Source organism: Peromyscus leucopus, chromosome 9 (assembly GCF_004664715.2).
Source record: "Peromyscus leucopus breed LL Stock chromosome 9, UCI_PerLeu_2.1, whole genome shotgun sequence".
NCBI classification, from domain to species: Eukaryota; Metazoa; Chordata; class Mammalia; order Rodentia; family Cricetidae; genus Peromyscus; species Peromyscus leucopus.
The window spans coordinates 90024204-90039801 of record NC_051070.1 but is presented as its reverse complement, the minus strand read 5'-3'; the positions used below and the strand labels follow the sequence as shown (position 1 = coordinate 90039801).

Here is a 15598-nt window from a genome sequence, read left to right as displayed (position 1 = left end):
CATTGAGTTGATTGGTTTTGTTTACGTATCATCTCACAAATGAACACAAGCACAGATTCTCTAGCTAGAAAAAAAAAGGAAGAAAGAAAAGATAAAAAAGGAGAAAGTAAAAGAAAATCAAGTATTGCATTTTAAAAGGGTTTCCTTAAGTTCCAAAAGGTCAGGGTCATTGCTGCATACCTGATTGCACACGCCTAATTAAATCTTGGTTCTGAGTATTTGTGAAAGTCCTGCCCATTCTTGCCAGCCGCTGATCTTAATGATTTTTCAGTGACTTCACTTGGTAACTGCTGCGTCAGAATTTACATATCCAACAGAAGCCACGTAGAAAAGGGAAGCCACATAGAAATGCTTGGGGACAGAGAAAAACTAAGACACACTCCAATCTTGTCCTGCCGCTGTCTCTTCTAGGGAATCTTGGGAAGGGGACATTTTGTAGTTTGGGAGACTTTTAAGAATCTGTGTTTTGGGGTGTTTCCAAATTCAGTTTAAATGACTTCTTGGGGGCAGTTGGCATTTTTTTTTCAATTTCAAAAGTTCAATTTTGAAATGAAAAGACACGTCTAAGAAAGAGTGGAGTGGAGTATTGATATGGAATTGATAAAACTGGGGACAATAGATCCTGCTGTTCATTTGTTTGTGATTCTGCAAAGATCTGGGGAGGTTCCCTCGGCCTCTCAGACCTTTTGTTCTTCTGTGGTTTTTATTTTGTATGTGTGTTGTTGATTTAATTTTTTCCATTTTAGTTAAGTTTGTTTTTATGAGTTGGTACCTAGTTCCACGAGTTGTTTTTTTGTTGTTTTTTTTTAAACAAATACTTGTAATTCTCCAATTTCTAAAGCCAATGTTGCACACTTTGGATATGCCCAAATCGAAAGTTGAGTACTGCCACAGTTCACTGTGCCAAGTGGCTGCTCATAAAGACATCTTACCCTGTCGGCGGGTATGAGAGAAATGACACAAAGGAATAACAGTTCTCATTGGTGTGGGGTGGGGAAAGAAGGTATGTTAAGCTTTGCCATTTGGTCAATGATTGCTGAATATAGTGCTTACATTTGGTTGTTTTAATGTCTGTTTCTCAACTAACAACTGTTAACTACATCATGCACCCCAGAGTTGGATGCTGCTGAGAACTGCTCTGTTTTTATCATCACAGAGATAATCTTCAACAGTCAGGGGGATTTCGATTATTGTTGATTTGGGGGAGGTTGATTTTTGTTGTTGTTGTTTTGTTTTATTTTAAGTTTTCTTGTTCAATCTTTGCTCAAACCCAAGAACTGTAGCTTCTAGGCTAGAACTCCTGTCTGCTTTCCTGAGCCTTGTTGCTAGTCTTTATGTTATTCTGGTTTGTTCCTTCTTACCCTGCTAACTTCTAGCTGGACTGAAGGGTAAGTGCTCCCCCATAGCTAGCACAGCTCAGATAATCTGACTCGATTATCTGACACCTGCAATGTGCTTCCTCTCTCCTCTTCAATCTCCCTCATGTCTAGACTTCGTAGTACAACTCTCATGTTATTTTCCTGACCTTAGGTTTGAAATGTAAGCTTCCATACTGAAGCTAGGATGCATGTCATGTGTGCATAATTGCCTCCTCTCCTTGGCTTTCATATTGGCATCAAATGAACTTTCGAGTAAAGCCAACCAGGAACTTCTGATGTTTTTCTTTCTAAGAATATTAATGAATATCACAATGAAATGGCCAACAATGCCATTGTTTCGTGGAATCCACAGTTACCTGACTGCTCAATGCCTGAAAACAGATCATTTTGCACTTTGACACAATGATGTGTTGTTGTTGTTGTTGGTTCTCCTTCCCCATTCCTAAGATTAGAATGGTCAACTACCAATGGTGTGGTCACCATGGATACCATAGCAGGTAGAAAGATGAAGTAGGAAATCCAATGATCTTAACTGAGCAATGCTTGAAATTGCAAGCTACAATTTAATAAAGTAAATGCATTATCTGAGCATTAGAGAGCTCATTCAACTTGGCTTACTGGTATACCCTCAAATAAAACTCATTGAGTATTAATTCTGAAAGCAGAGCTGTAGTACATGGTCTATACACAACAGTGACAAATTAAAGACACAAATAAGTCCTTATACTTTCTTCACAAAGGGTTTTGGTCCGGGATCTCACAGTGCCCAGGAGGATTTTGAACTCTCCTCTCAGATGCCATTCTACTCACCCCCCAAGAACAATGACAACAATAACTTGTTCAACTTCATCTGTATTTCTATTCATTTTCTCTAAATGTAGCCCTTTAAAAAAACAGAAAAAAAGTGATAATTTAAAACTTTAGAAAAATCGTTCTCTATACTACTGTTAACAAAAGAGAGTTTGCAATTTCTTTATTCATATAGGATCAAGCTAAGTAAAGCGTGTTGTGAGAAAACTTAACATTAGAGGGAGCTAGACAATTTGGTCAAGAGAGCAGGCAAATATGTATTTGAGTTCTCTGAATGCTAATTTAGAAGACTGTAGGTCATACCATTCCTCCTGACCATTTAACAGTAGTCTTTTCTTCTGATTTTTTTTGTTCGTTTTTTTTTTTTTAATTTGCTTTTTCTCCCTTTCTTTCTCTTTTATTTTGCATAAATGTACCCCTGGCTAGCAGACAGATGTTTTCCACCACTCCCAGAAGATACTTAAGTTGACTTTCCCTTCTTTTGAATGTCTGATGAGGCATCTAAAAGGCTTATTACAGAGTGGGCACTTGTGGGGCTGAGGACTCTGCTCTCCTTTTGTTTCCAGAATGAGAGGATGGATGACTAGATGACTGAATGAGTTCTTTTCTGAGCGAATTTCATGTATTTGCACAATGCACTGCTACCCTAGTAGATATTCTAATAGTTATTTGCCTTGTTTTCTATAGTTTTATTTTATGAGATTTTTGCTATATCTTCTATTGTCAACTTGCAGTTACTACATTGCAGGAATGCAATACCAAAGATTAATTTAGTATCCACTTAATTTGTATGGCCTTGCACCACACTACAAATCACTCTTTTTATTGTTAAGAGTAAATGGCTTCTGAAAAGGACTCTATAGGAAGTAAGATCCAAAAATTTCCAAACAACATAATCCAATGTTCTAAAGAGAACATATTAAATTAAGATTCATTTTTATTGACTAACATTTAACAGATTATTCCCTAATTGTTTGAGTATTATCACACCAGTAAAATACATTATTATTCAAGTATAGAAAATTTATCTCTGCTCATAGCAAGGAATATAAAATTAATTAATTGAGACTATAATGTTCATAGCAGGACAATTCATTGAAAATGTAGTAATTGCCATAGGGAAAATTGCAAACCACTTATTATTTTGGCTTTAGATTATTGAACAAATAATCTCTGTTGTGATGTGATCTTTACTCAAAGCAATGTCTTACAAAGAATTACTAGCACTGAAATAAATGTTCATGTTTACCCTCAATGGTGTTTTGCCATGGTAGTTTAAAAATGTCATGTGACCCTTGGCTTCCAAAGACACCATCCTCTCTCAACCATTCATATTGGATTGCTCCAGTCAGAAAAACCAAAAAAAAAAAAAAAAAGAAGTCGTTTCCCAGACAAGTGGTCCACTATGTGCCTCAGGACAGCAGGCATGGGAGGACCAGTCTCTTGCTGGGCACAGCACTCCCTAGTTCCTTGACTATACCAAGAAAAACTCTTCTAGAAAGCTCTATAAACAGCCAGCTGCCATCAATCATTGTCATTTCTTTATTTCATGTCTCCTGACGAGGCTGACTACTGTCATTGCTCGTTACTGTCCAAACCATACATTTACTCTTGCACTGTCAAGCAGATATGACATGCACACATTTTCCATATAAGAACGATACAAAGTCACCTTTTAATTTACAGTTGGGTTTCACAGATGACTTTCAAGTTACATTAGCTATTCTCTTGCCTCTAGCACCCATCAGGAGCAAGAAGATCCTGTGTGCTCTAAATTTCAGAAATAAAACAGCCACCTCTAGTTTATCATCGAATGGTTTCCTGAGAGAGAAGAGCCATCTTAGATAATTTATTAATAAGCTATCATAATTATGTTCAACAGCAAAAGTTGTTCTCATTTGCCCATGAAAATTTCCAAAGTATAACATTACAAAATAAAGATATTTATTTGCCCTTTGTTTTCAATCCCTGAGCTGTGGTAATAATAGTAGGAAAAATTTTTTAGTTCAAAATTTAAAAAACTATATTATCCATTCAAGCAAAATGTATTTATTTGAAATACACTGTAAATATATCTAAAATACAGTTTTCTGAAATAAGATCATGTAAATACGTTTTCTATTAATATAAGGTATTATGAAAGCTATTACATATTGTTCTAGTCATATGAGGAAAAAGGAAAGAGAATATCAACCTTGAACTGAACCCAGACATCATAACCAACTAAAGAGTAACATAAATGTCAGGTAGTCTCTTGGGAAATATTCACATGAATTTCAATAAAGGAGATTAAATGAGGATATGAAGTCCATAAAATGATAGCACTGTAGGAAACAGTGTTTTTAAAACATGCTTTAAATGTCAAACACAGTTTTTTCTGGGCCAACTTCAGGTAAAGGTTTGGATGAGTATCCACCTGTAAGCACACCTGCTTCTAAGCCCGGGTCCCTTGGGCTGTCTGTGTGTAACAAACTCCACTGGTAGTACTCAAGTTTCTTAGTGCTGGAGTGGTCCGAATAGTAACTTTATTCATCTAAGTCTGACTTGAAGCCAATTTCCTATCCCATAACACAAAGGATTTTAAACACCCTTACACAATTAAACCTTACAGGCTGCACAGTCAGCATCCTTTGAAGGGTATGTTGGATTGCACCCTACTCATGTCGCCTACAAAACCACATGGCCCACTTTCAGAACATTTCAAACCTTTACAGACCAATAAAGACCTGGGGATAACTTCCTGAAGCAAAGTCTGGGAAAGGTGAAAGTTAGCACTGAAAATCTACTAAATCCTAGATTTTTTAAAATTACTTCATATTAATAACCACAGCAACAAAGAGGGTTAGTATGTATGTATCCCCCAAAACAAGCAGTATTCCAAACATGACTGGAATTTACAAAGATTCAATAGCTTCCTGATGCTATTTTGTTCAACCTAACATTCAAATTCATTTTCATTCTCTTGACACATGTCAAACATTGGCAAAGGCAGTAACCCCAGTGTCCTGAGTTCTAGAACTTTTTCTCTGGGCTGTTTTCCCTTGGTGATGCCAACATTGGAGTTTTCTTTTTCTTTAATCCACCAGTTCTCATTGTTTGCACAAAGAGAAATGGAGTTGCAAAGAGCATTTGTTTTTCGTGTTCAGTGCTGTAGGAGAGCAGACTGGGACAGTGCAAGAATGATTATATGGTGTTGCTTGGGAAGCGCCCACAAGTTCTTTGAAACAGAATTTGGAACAGCTGGACCACTGCAGTGTTTTATTTTAAAATAGACAACATATGTAATGCATATGGTCCTAGACATGTATGGAGACACAGGCAGACAATCTGAATGGTATCCAAAGACACCTGCACCTAGAATTCTGTTTCCTTCTATAAAATTTTCCCCTAAGAGCACATGTTCCCACTTTTGGATTTGAGAGATGCCATCTGAATCCCCATGTGTGTGTCTCCTTAATAAAGCTAGTAGGGAGTTGCCTGGGATGGAGGTGTCAGAGTCACTCGCTCAGTTAGTAGCCACCTGCTAAGTACCTGGTTCCTGGAGGAGCTAGCAATAAAACAACAGATCATTGAATGCTCTCAAGAGACAGACTACCTGCTCAGAGATTCTGCTGTGTGTATATGTTCTGACACCAGAGAAATCAGAATGGAATTCAGAAGTCAGGCACAATGTAGGAATTAGTTATGTAGGGACATGGCAGAATTATAAAGTAGAGAGATAAGGATGGGCTGACAGTTTCCTAAAATAATATAAAGAAACAAGAAGGTATGGACCACTAGCTATAAATACAGAGGCATCTTTGACTCACTAACAGCTGAATGCAAACTGGCTTTGCAAGAATTAAGAAACTTGCCTGTTTACTCCTAGGTAACATTTATTGAGTGCTTACTATATGTCAGGTGCCTTCTGGACATTTATTAGATCCCATCAACAACTTTATGATACAGTCTCCAAATGCTACTTTTAATTCATAAATGAGGATAAGGAGTCTAAGAAACATTAAACACTTCCATATACCACATACCACACAATTGGTATTCCAACCTTAAATCCAGTTATTATGAATTCCACTCCAACCCTCTGCTGAATTCTGTGCTCTTCTAACTAGCAAATAAAGTGTGTGCTTAGGGTAACAGTAATCCATAAAACAAAGACCTAGAAGACACTGAGCAGGCGAGATGGCTCAGTGTATTAGGGGCTTGCTGTGAAGCCTGATAACCTGAGTTTGATTCCCCAGAACCCACACGGTAGAAAGAGAGTCCCAATTCCCAAAAGTTGTCTTCTAAATTCAATATGCATGCCATGGCAGGCATGTACACATGCATAAGTACATGCATGAACACACACACACACATGCACACACAAAATAAACAAATAAATGTAATTTTAAATAAATACAAAGCACTTACTGAAAGCATGGGTTTATTTACTTTGATAAAATAAACCCAGTATTTTGACAAGTATGTACCAAGCACTACCTGTATTCTGGGGTTTTTTGTTGTTGTTGTTGTTGTTGTTCTTTTTTTTTTTTTTTTTTTTTCTGGATGCTGGGAATATAGCAGAAAACAGAAAATCCTAGAATCCCTCCTTAAAACTCAGGTGTTTGGAGTTGACACCTCAAGTTAGCATTCCCAGCTGCTTCTTTATTTCCTTTTCATAATATAAGCTGGGGAAACTATTCAAATTAGTGCTGCAAGGGAACCACCCATATAAGCATTCTTGAGTTTTAAGAGCAATTAAGATAATGAGCCTAAATCTAAGTACATGGTAATGCTACCTTGCTTGCTGGAGCCCCACTGGAGCATGTACCATTCCTTATGTGGAGGTATGCAAAGATCCTCAAAAGCACTAAACTGCAGTCCAAGATGGCAGAGAGGAAACAGACACGTCAACTCATCTGTCACAAGAGGAAACTGAAGTTCAAAGATTAAACAATCCCACCAGCACATGACAATTATTTAAAAATGGAGGCCAGATGCTGGCCAGTTGGCTTAATTGGTAAAGAGCTGGCCATACAAGCGTAAGGACCTGGGTCTAGATCCCCATTACACACGTGAAAGCCAGTCACAGCCAGTGCTGGCAGGCAGTGAGAGGAGCATCTGAGGCTGACTGGCCAGCCAGTCTTGCTGACTCAGTGAGCTCCAGATTCAGTGAGAGACCTTGGACCTTGCCTCAAAACAACTAATGTTGAGAGCAGCTGAGGAAGATGCTCAACGTCAACCTCTGGCTTTCATATGCATACACATGCAAACACACACACATACACACACACACATGCAAACACACACACACACATGCAAACACACACACACATGCAAATACACACACACATGCAAACACACATACATGCGAACACACACACATGCAAACACATGCAAACACACACATGCAAACACATGCAAACACACAGACACATATACATACACAAGCACACATGCAAACACATATACACACACAAACACACATGCAAACACACAAACAGACACTTATACACACAAACACACATGCAAACACAAACATACACACACACACATGCAAATACACACACACACACACACACACACACACACACACACACACACACACCTCCAAGCCACACGCATTCCAGTTCTGAATCATTCTCCATGTGGACTAGGAGAAGGAAAAGACAAAAAGAAGGGGAAAGAAGTTTTATTGTTATGGTTATTGTTAAAAAAAGGAAAACACTGATTTTACTCATCGTTTTCTATAAGCCTGCTTTAGACTGTCAGGAGAAAAGGAGGCGTTTTCTAGCTGTGCTCTCAGCCAGCAGCTACCTTCATAGAGGCCCTGTGACAGGTGAGAGACAGGGAGCCTGTGTCCAGGTTTCCCCAGAGGGCCAAATTGCCTCTTCAGACCATTTCCTGAGTAGCCAGAAAAGTAAAACAGGTCAACAGCAAAGTACTCAAGAGTACGACACTTGAAATCCAGGCCATATTTTTAACAGCTATAAAAGCGCCCCCGTCTTTCCAAGCTGAGTGACCCGGGTTGTACCATCACAACTGACGAGCAGTATCTGACTGAGACGAACCGGCAAAGTAAGGCCTGGCTGGTTTTTCAGCTTACAGCCTCTGCCGAGAAATCCGAGAGCAAGAATCTGATGCTAGCCAAGCTGCCTGATCTATCTATTAAAATTGGGAGGCAGGGGGTGGATGTGGCTCATGAAGATGTAACAGGATGAGCAATTCAAGCACCCCCCACACTTGCTTCTTCCTGAATTAAATCGCCCCGGGACTCACCATGTAGAGAGGAGGGCAGTATCCAGGGAAAGAGGCAGAGGAGGGCTGTCCAGTTGTTACGAGGGTCTTTCCACCAGGAGGGACCCCAAGGAGGAACAAGTGCAAGACACTTGCTTGTCGTGGACCACAAGTAGCACATTCACACCCCCAAACAGCCAGCTCCCCTTCCCCCAAGCTCCATTGTCCTGATGATCCTGAAGCAAAAGAAAGTCCATAGGTCATGCCCCAAGCCCAAATTCTCAGCTCCTCCCCAAGGGTGAATCTGAGGCAGCTAAGACAGCAAGGAGCGCTCTTGTGGATCATCTAACATAATTTCTTCACACACAATGTCTTTTCCAAAAGCCTGTGCTTTATCATCTTAATGGAGCAATCAGTCTGTAAAAACCTGATTCTTCCAATTGCCTTCTAGAGACATGGCTTCTGTGTGTCTTGGGCATAAACAACACATCTTATTCAAACACTGACCACTCACTACTCCTGTGCAAAAATGTCAGAGCTTTTAAAAACCCCACACTAGGAAGGGTAGAACTGACAAGCTATGCATTTTTGTTCAAATGATAGCAGTAATCACTGAGAAGTCAGGGTGTTAAAGTCACGCTGCTACCACAAACCAAGCTCACAGGCATACCCTGAGCATGGGAGGGAAAAAAAACCTCCCTGGGATAGAGGCCACATAGGAAAATATGATTCGAATACCCTCTCAAGTCAGAAATCAGTTTTCCCTTTGGCCTGATTGTTTTGCTGGTTCCTGGCAGGTCCCTGTATCCCAGTAAAATGGTGCATGTGAAGAGACAAATAAAATCTTGCTTGATTTTGCTCTGAGATTCCCTCTAATTGTAGTCTGGATAGCAGGAGAGCGAGTGATTTAGAGTGAGCTGATCTCTCCCAGGACAGACCTTCATTCCTGCCTCTTTAGGATTTTCTTGGTGGCACTCGAGCTGCACTCCCTGAGTTATTTTGCCAGCTAAGGATAGTCTATTTTAGTTACACATGTTGAGATTAATTAGTTAGCCCTTAGGAGGTTTTGCCTACAGCCTTCACCCTGCATGGAAAAGTGTGAATACAAGGAGACTATTAACTCACAATAAGTGGCAGACCGCAGCCCTCACAGGGCAGTTTCTGTTTGTCTGTTTCATAAGCTTTGCTAATGGAGTATGTGCCCCACAAGGCAACATCCTTTCCTATCCAGCACTAAATTCCCATTTAAGTTACTCTCCTGGTTTCAATCTTAAAAAAAAAAAAAAAAAAAAAAAACTTTTAATTTTGGAGAGCTGGGAATCAAACCTTTCGTGACACCAAATTGGCAATGAAAATTTGGAAGGCAATGACACAAATATTGTCACTCTGCTGAAACCAGCATAAGCCTTTTTCTAGATAATTCCAATCAGCACTGAGAAATTGCTCTAGACACAACCACTGGAATGGCAGAATCTATTACAAACCCGCAAAGCTATCTAGCCCGCTCTCAGCAAAGACCCGATCTGCTTTCAGTGTTTGGTGAAATGCAGGCGAAGTTACGATCTCATGCATAGTTGTAAAGAGCAACACGGAGGCACTGGAATTGTGATCATTTGATAAACATATTGATGCCAATATATTTTTGCCTAAATGCAGTAAACTCACCAGTAAGTGATGCAAGTTGACAATGGGGGGTGGGTCAAAGACTATCTTTGGGACATTGGTGGGGGGCAGCAGGGAGGCAGCTGATGTTCACAATGCCTAGTGAATCCTGTGAATCTGAAATGTCAAAAAAAAATGTGATGTGTTTCTCTAAATTGTGTCTCTCTCTACATGTGTAAATGAACAGACGCAGATAGAGCTCAAAAGCACGGCATGGATGAATTTATCTCTTCCAACCCCTGTAACTTTGACCACGCTTCCCTCTTTGAGACGGTGCAGAGGCTGACTTTGGATCACAGACTTAATGATTCCTATTCTTGCCTGGCAAGTATATTCTTTGATCTACAGCAATTGAAACATGACATTTTTAAAAAATCAAATATCCCTCTACCTTTATGCCAGAGTTCTCCCTGCTCCTGTACAAAATCCCTTTATCAATTATAAACACGTCTTCAATTTTCTGCGTGGTGATAGTTTTATTTACCCAAGAATCAAGAGTCAGAGGAAGTGCTCACAAGAGATATAGCCAATTCCCCAGCCACCCAATCTTAGCTCCCCCTTTTCAGCTGCTACGTGAGAAATCTTACTAAAGGGGTGGTTGAGCCTGGCACCTGCTCATGATGAACTTATACAAATTGCCAGATTGCCATAGAGTTTAAGAAGCCCCACCCTCTCTATCCTGTACCTGCTACCCCTCGCTCATTAAGGGATGCACTGTTTTGTGTCACTTTGAGAGATCGAAGCAGTTGCTAATCCACTCACTCCGCTCTCCATAAGCCTAATGACTTTGGCTTTGTTTATTTGGGTGAACTTTTTCTCTCATCCTCAGAACCTTCTTCACCCTTGAAGAGAAAATTTGAAAGATGCAGTAGATATTCTGAAGCCTAGCTACCCAGCAGGGTATTTACATTCCCTAAAATCTCATTTTAAACCCCGAGTCAAATTAGTTCAGTTTAAGGACTGCTGTTACATATTTATCCAGTTTTTGAAAACACACTTTTGGTTTGCAATTATCAGGCCCGAAGCCATAACAAAGACTTTCATTTCTGTCTGCAGACTATAAATTATGACTTTCTTAAAAGTAAATATTATTAATCCCACTTTATAGACAGGAAAGAAGAGGGAGAAATTATCACATGATTTTGTGTAGAGGGCAGTTCTTGTCCTTGACTTCAAACATAGAAGTTAATGTATTTATGTAACATTAATATTATATAATTAACTGGTATTAGCATAAACCCTTGTTCTGAATGATTATTTTAAATTCCCTGTTTTGGTGCTTGAAGATATAATATGTTTTTTTAAGAGGTTAAAATCATCTTAAAAATAGAAGTGGATTCTGCAGAATAATTTATTAATCTATGGCTCATAATAACACATTATCTCATGTTGAGAACCTCTTCATTGGAAACTCTGACTTTACCAAATTGGAAAGAAATACTGTGTTGACTTAAAAAAAAATTGCTTACTTTGCATTGCAAGGCCATTTTTCTCAAAAGGATTTCCTATTATTATCTATTTCTAAATACATTTATGAAGATCATGAGGGTGCATATCAACATAATCACCCCTTTTCCATAGGAATTCTGCTCACTTGATGATACTTTGAGATGTGTAATTTTTAAGACTTTTATTTATATCAGTGTTCAAAAACAGTTTTTTCATTTTGAAATTCACCATGAAGAATTCATAAATGCCCTCAAAAGATTAAACTAGAAATGAAATGCTGATGCCTGCCTCGCATCAATCACTATAGACTTAAAAATATAGTCTAAAATAAAAATAATAATAATTGTGAGTTAGCCAAAGCAGCTCTCTTCCCTGTTTATATACCTAGATCTATTAATTAAGGCCAGAATTTCAGAAAATAACAGAAATTTAAAGGACCTTATCCCCTATCTCTATATATTCCATTTTTCTCATTATTACAGTCTTTTTTTTTTTCAGTTGGTTTTGGAGACCGACCAGCAGGGATACATAAATTTTTCTGTGTCTTCGACTCAGTTCCTAATTGATATTTCTTCAACTCTTTTCAAAGCAGCTATTTTGGCATCTACAAAAGACTTGGTGTCATCTGAGTCGTAGAAAATATATTTTAATCTTTCACAGCAGTGTTGTCTCTAAGATTTAGCATTTGGGGTAGCAGATGGAGTGGCAGAGAAGTTGCCTATAGGGGCAGCCCACTGCCTCGACTACTCTCCCGCCCTCCGCAGTAACTTATCATTTGAAAGAGGAAAGATGTCGTCTTCCCGTCTTCCCGTGGATACCTCACTGCATGTTGTCAGTCGAGATCCTTAGTCCCTAATACACGATTAGAGCCTTGCAAAGGACTCCCTCCCAAACTCCTTTGGCCTCTCCCTGTTCCACATCACTCTTTCCTCTGGTTCCTTCTATCCCAAGCTGCAGTAACACTCAAAAAATAACTCAAAAGAGACCCTGAAAGTAAAGTGAAGTTTGTATTTAAAACAGCCCAAATTTCCAATTTAGAAAGCACTGCCTAAATTGGTTTATTATTGCTTCAGATAGGACATAAATGAAACAATATGGTTTCATTTTAGACTCTGTCCACATTGACCAGCAATATCAAGTCACCTGACCTTTCTAAGGACCTGTCTTTCGAATTTCACAGCAGAGGCAGTGGTTTCTACCCATCATGCCACTGAACTAGTATCAGAGACTCCATCTAGATTCTCTTTTATAGCAAAGTTTGACTGGTCTCACAATAAGCAAATAAATACAAAAATAAAAATAATAATTCCGGGGGGAGGGGGAAGAGAACTGTAAACCCAGTTGTGAGAAATTCTTCTCTTTTGTTAATCAAATCTGATTTGTCCTTGGAAAACTTGCTCTAACTCTTTGAAGTGCTGTGTTATTATCTTCATTTTAAAGTGTACTGAAAAAATTCTTCTAAGGTGTAAGGATTTACAAAGTTTAGTCTTTATGTAAAACAGCTTAAATTCCCTTTAGGCCAGAGCACCTGGAGCAGACAGAGCTGGACTGGGTCTAGTGTACTTCAGCGTCCTTATCCAAATTCCCTTGGTGTGGAGAAAGACAAAATGTGCTTGTCCCATCTACCTTACTGGCTTACTGGCAGGTTTAACTGAAAGTTTTTGTCAAGCAGAAAACATCTCCCAACCCACAGCACTGATATCACAATTTTCCCTTGCCGGACTCTGCCTCACGTTCACCCCAATTCTCCTCTAAAGTGCATGTTGGAGCCCTGGTAATTCTCTTTTCCTGGAAGCATGCTGTTTTGCTTATACAGCACTACCAACTACAAGGAAATCCCACTTCATCCCTCAACTCAGTTAATTTACCCACCTGCAGAGCAGGAATGACAGAGTTCCAGGATGGTCTGCTGCTAGGGTTAAACAGAGGGCAACCGGCATACCATCAAAAGAGTTACCACTGGCTGTTTTTCAGTCCCTTCCTCCAGCCGCTCCTGCTACTAGCAGCTCTCCAGAAAGTTACTTGTATTTAAAAGAAAGCCTTTCCTTTATTCCCCTACAGGGCTGGTTCAGTCCTGGCCAGGTGTTTGTATTAGATGAGTATTGCGCTCGAAATGGAGTCCGAGGATGTCATCGGCATCTCTGCTACCTTAGAGACTTGCTGGAACGGGCAGAAAACGGCGCCATGATTGACCCCACGCTTCTCCACTACAGCTTTGCCTTCTGCGCATCGCACGTCCACGGTAACAGGTAAGCATGAGTCCAGAGGTATTCCTACCCTGATAAAGAACTTCCAGTGATTTATGACTCTAGTTATCAACCCTAACTCACTACCTATCCCTATTTACCCAATGGTACACGCTTACACTAAGGAGGGGTGGGTAACAGTTTCCTTTCCTAGGGGAGCCCCTGAGGTAACTCAGTCTGGTACTAATCATTGCTGGTGTTTTGGTTGTTTGTTTATTGTTTTGTTTTGTTTTTTATCAGTGAGTTCGGTTGGTAATTAAATCCCTTAAACTACAGTTTTCTGATCTATAAAATCTGAATGACAGTATTCTCGTGGGATTGAGAGGATATTTATGAGCATAAAGAATTCAGCTGAACGCCTAGAACTTGGCAAGAAATTGATCACTTTAGGAGTGTTTGATGGTTACCTAGTGTCAGGCTCTGGTTTACACCCTGTATACATGATGAAAAAATAAAAACTAGACACCATACCAGGGAAGATGCATTAAGAACAGGAATTAAATTCTGGGTAGAATTCAATACGGAGCATGACTCAGATGGAGTGGCAGAATGGCAGGGGGACCTCCCTGAGGGAATGATGGTAAAGCCGGGAACTGAAGCATGTGTAGGAGCTGAGTGGTTCCAGGCAAAAGGAACAGCATGTACTACTGGCCTGCGAAGAAGGAAGCCAAGCAAGCACATTGCTAGAGCTGAAACAAGCTAGGTGAAGCTGGAAGGCAACATGCCGGGAACACTTAGAATACATCCTCAGAGGTGGGAAGAACTTTGGCGATCACAGTCTAACCAACCCCCTCAGTTTGTAGGTTTCATAGACAAGACCAGAATGTCAAGTCGCCTGACTCTGTACTAAGAATTCTATTTCTTTAGACTGGAGAGCTCCTGGAGGGGGGGAATAATCCATGTTCTGAATAATGCAAAGAAGCAAATAACTTAAGAACGTTGCCATTTGGCTCTAGAGGCATGGAATAAATTTCCACACTGCCACAGCCAGCTTACCATCTCAATGTATGTAGCCGCACGCTAGTATAAAGATAAGTCTACAATATTCCAAAGCATCCCTGCCGACAGCCAGGGGAGGCAGCAGAAGACAGCTGGGTGGCTTTGAAAAACAAGCCTCAGATGAGCAAGTTGTCACTCTGGGGAAATCCACATGGGGAAGAAGCCAGTCCAGGCTACCTGGCTTTGAAGCCAGGGTTGTGTCAGCCCTTACTCATCTTTGCAAGCCCTGAAAGGGGTTTGTTCTGTGCTTTTCCTGTCTCCAGTACTGATAGACTTTTATGAAATGCAACTCTATCATTTAGAGCTGGATAACAATAAAACTGTAGCTTTGAATATTTTAATAGACAATAAGATTGTATTCATCTCCTATTGTTATGGCTCCATAGCCCAAGACACGGCCTTTTATTTACATAAAAGATATTCATGAAGACTCTGATACCTGGGTTGGAGCATGCATAATTCTGATTTTTATAAATATGTACACTTTGATGACTATCTGTTACAGCCTCTTGGATTGAATTCTTTATAGAGGGAGAGAGAGAGAGAAGTTGCATTATATTCTCTGGGTTGTCACACTGTATTCTACATATGTTACTGAATAAGAAAGTGTTATAAAATAATGAAATGTTTTTGTAAACTCCCTGGTAAACATCATCATGAATTATGATACACATTGTCTGGGTTTCATATTGTAAGACTGCCACTTGATTCACAGTTAGGTTTATACATCTTGTCGTGGGAACAGTTTTGGATTTCTTATTTTCTTTTCAGTTCTGATTTTCCTTATGCGTTTTGCATCTCTTTTGCTTATTATTTTAGTTTGAATGCATTTGCCTT

General features: G+C 39.6%; 1 protein-coding gene across 12 annotated transcripts in view; it reads left to right on the top strand.

Annotated features, from left to right (window-relative positions):
- LOC114700784 (calcium-dependent secretion activator 1) overlaps positions 1–15598 on the top strand; it is a 178584-nt gene that overhangs the window by 31625 nt on the left and 131361 nt on the right. For 9 of the 12 annotated variants that reach the window (XM_028880570.2, XM_028880569.2, XM_028880566.2 and 6 more), the window contains exons 5-7: positions 1377–1388; positions 10255–10391; positions 13578–13765. In XM_028880570.2, coding sequence (XP_028736403.1) covers positions 1377–1388; positions 10255–10391; positions 13578–13765 — 337 coding nt within the window. The remainder of the gene's footprint in view (positions 1–1376; positions 1389–10254; positions 10392–13577; positions 13766–15598) is intronic. The other 3 variants (XM_028880565.2, XM_037208669.1, XM_037208667.1) reach the window with 1 other exon arrangement.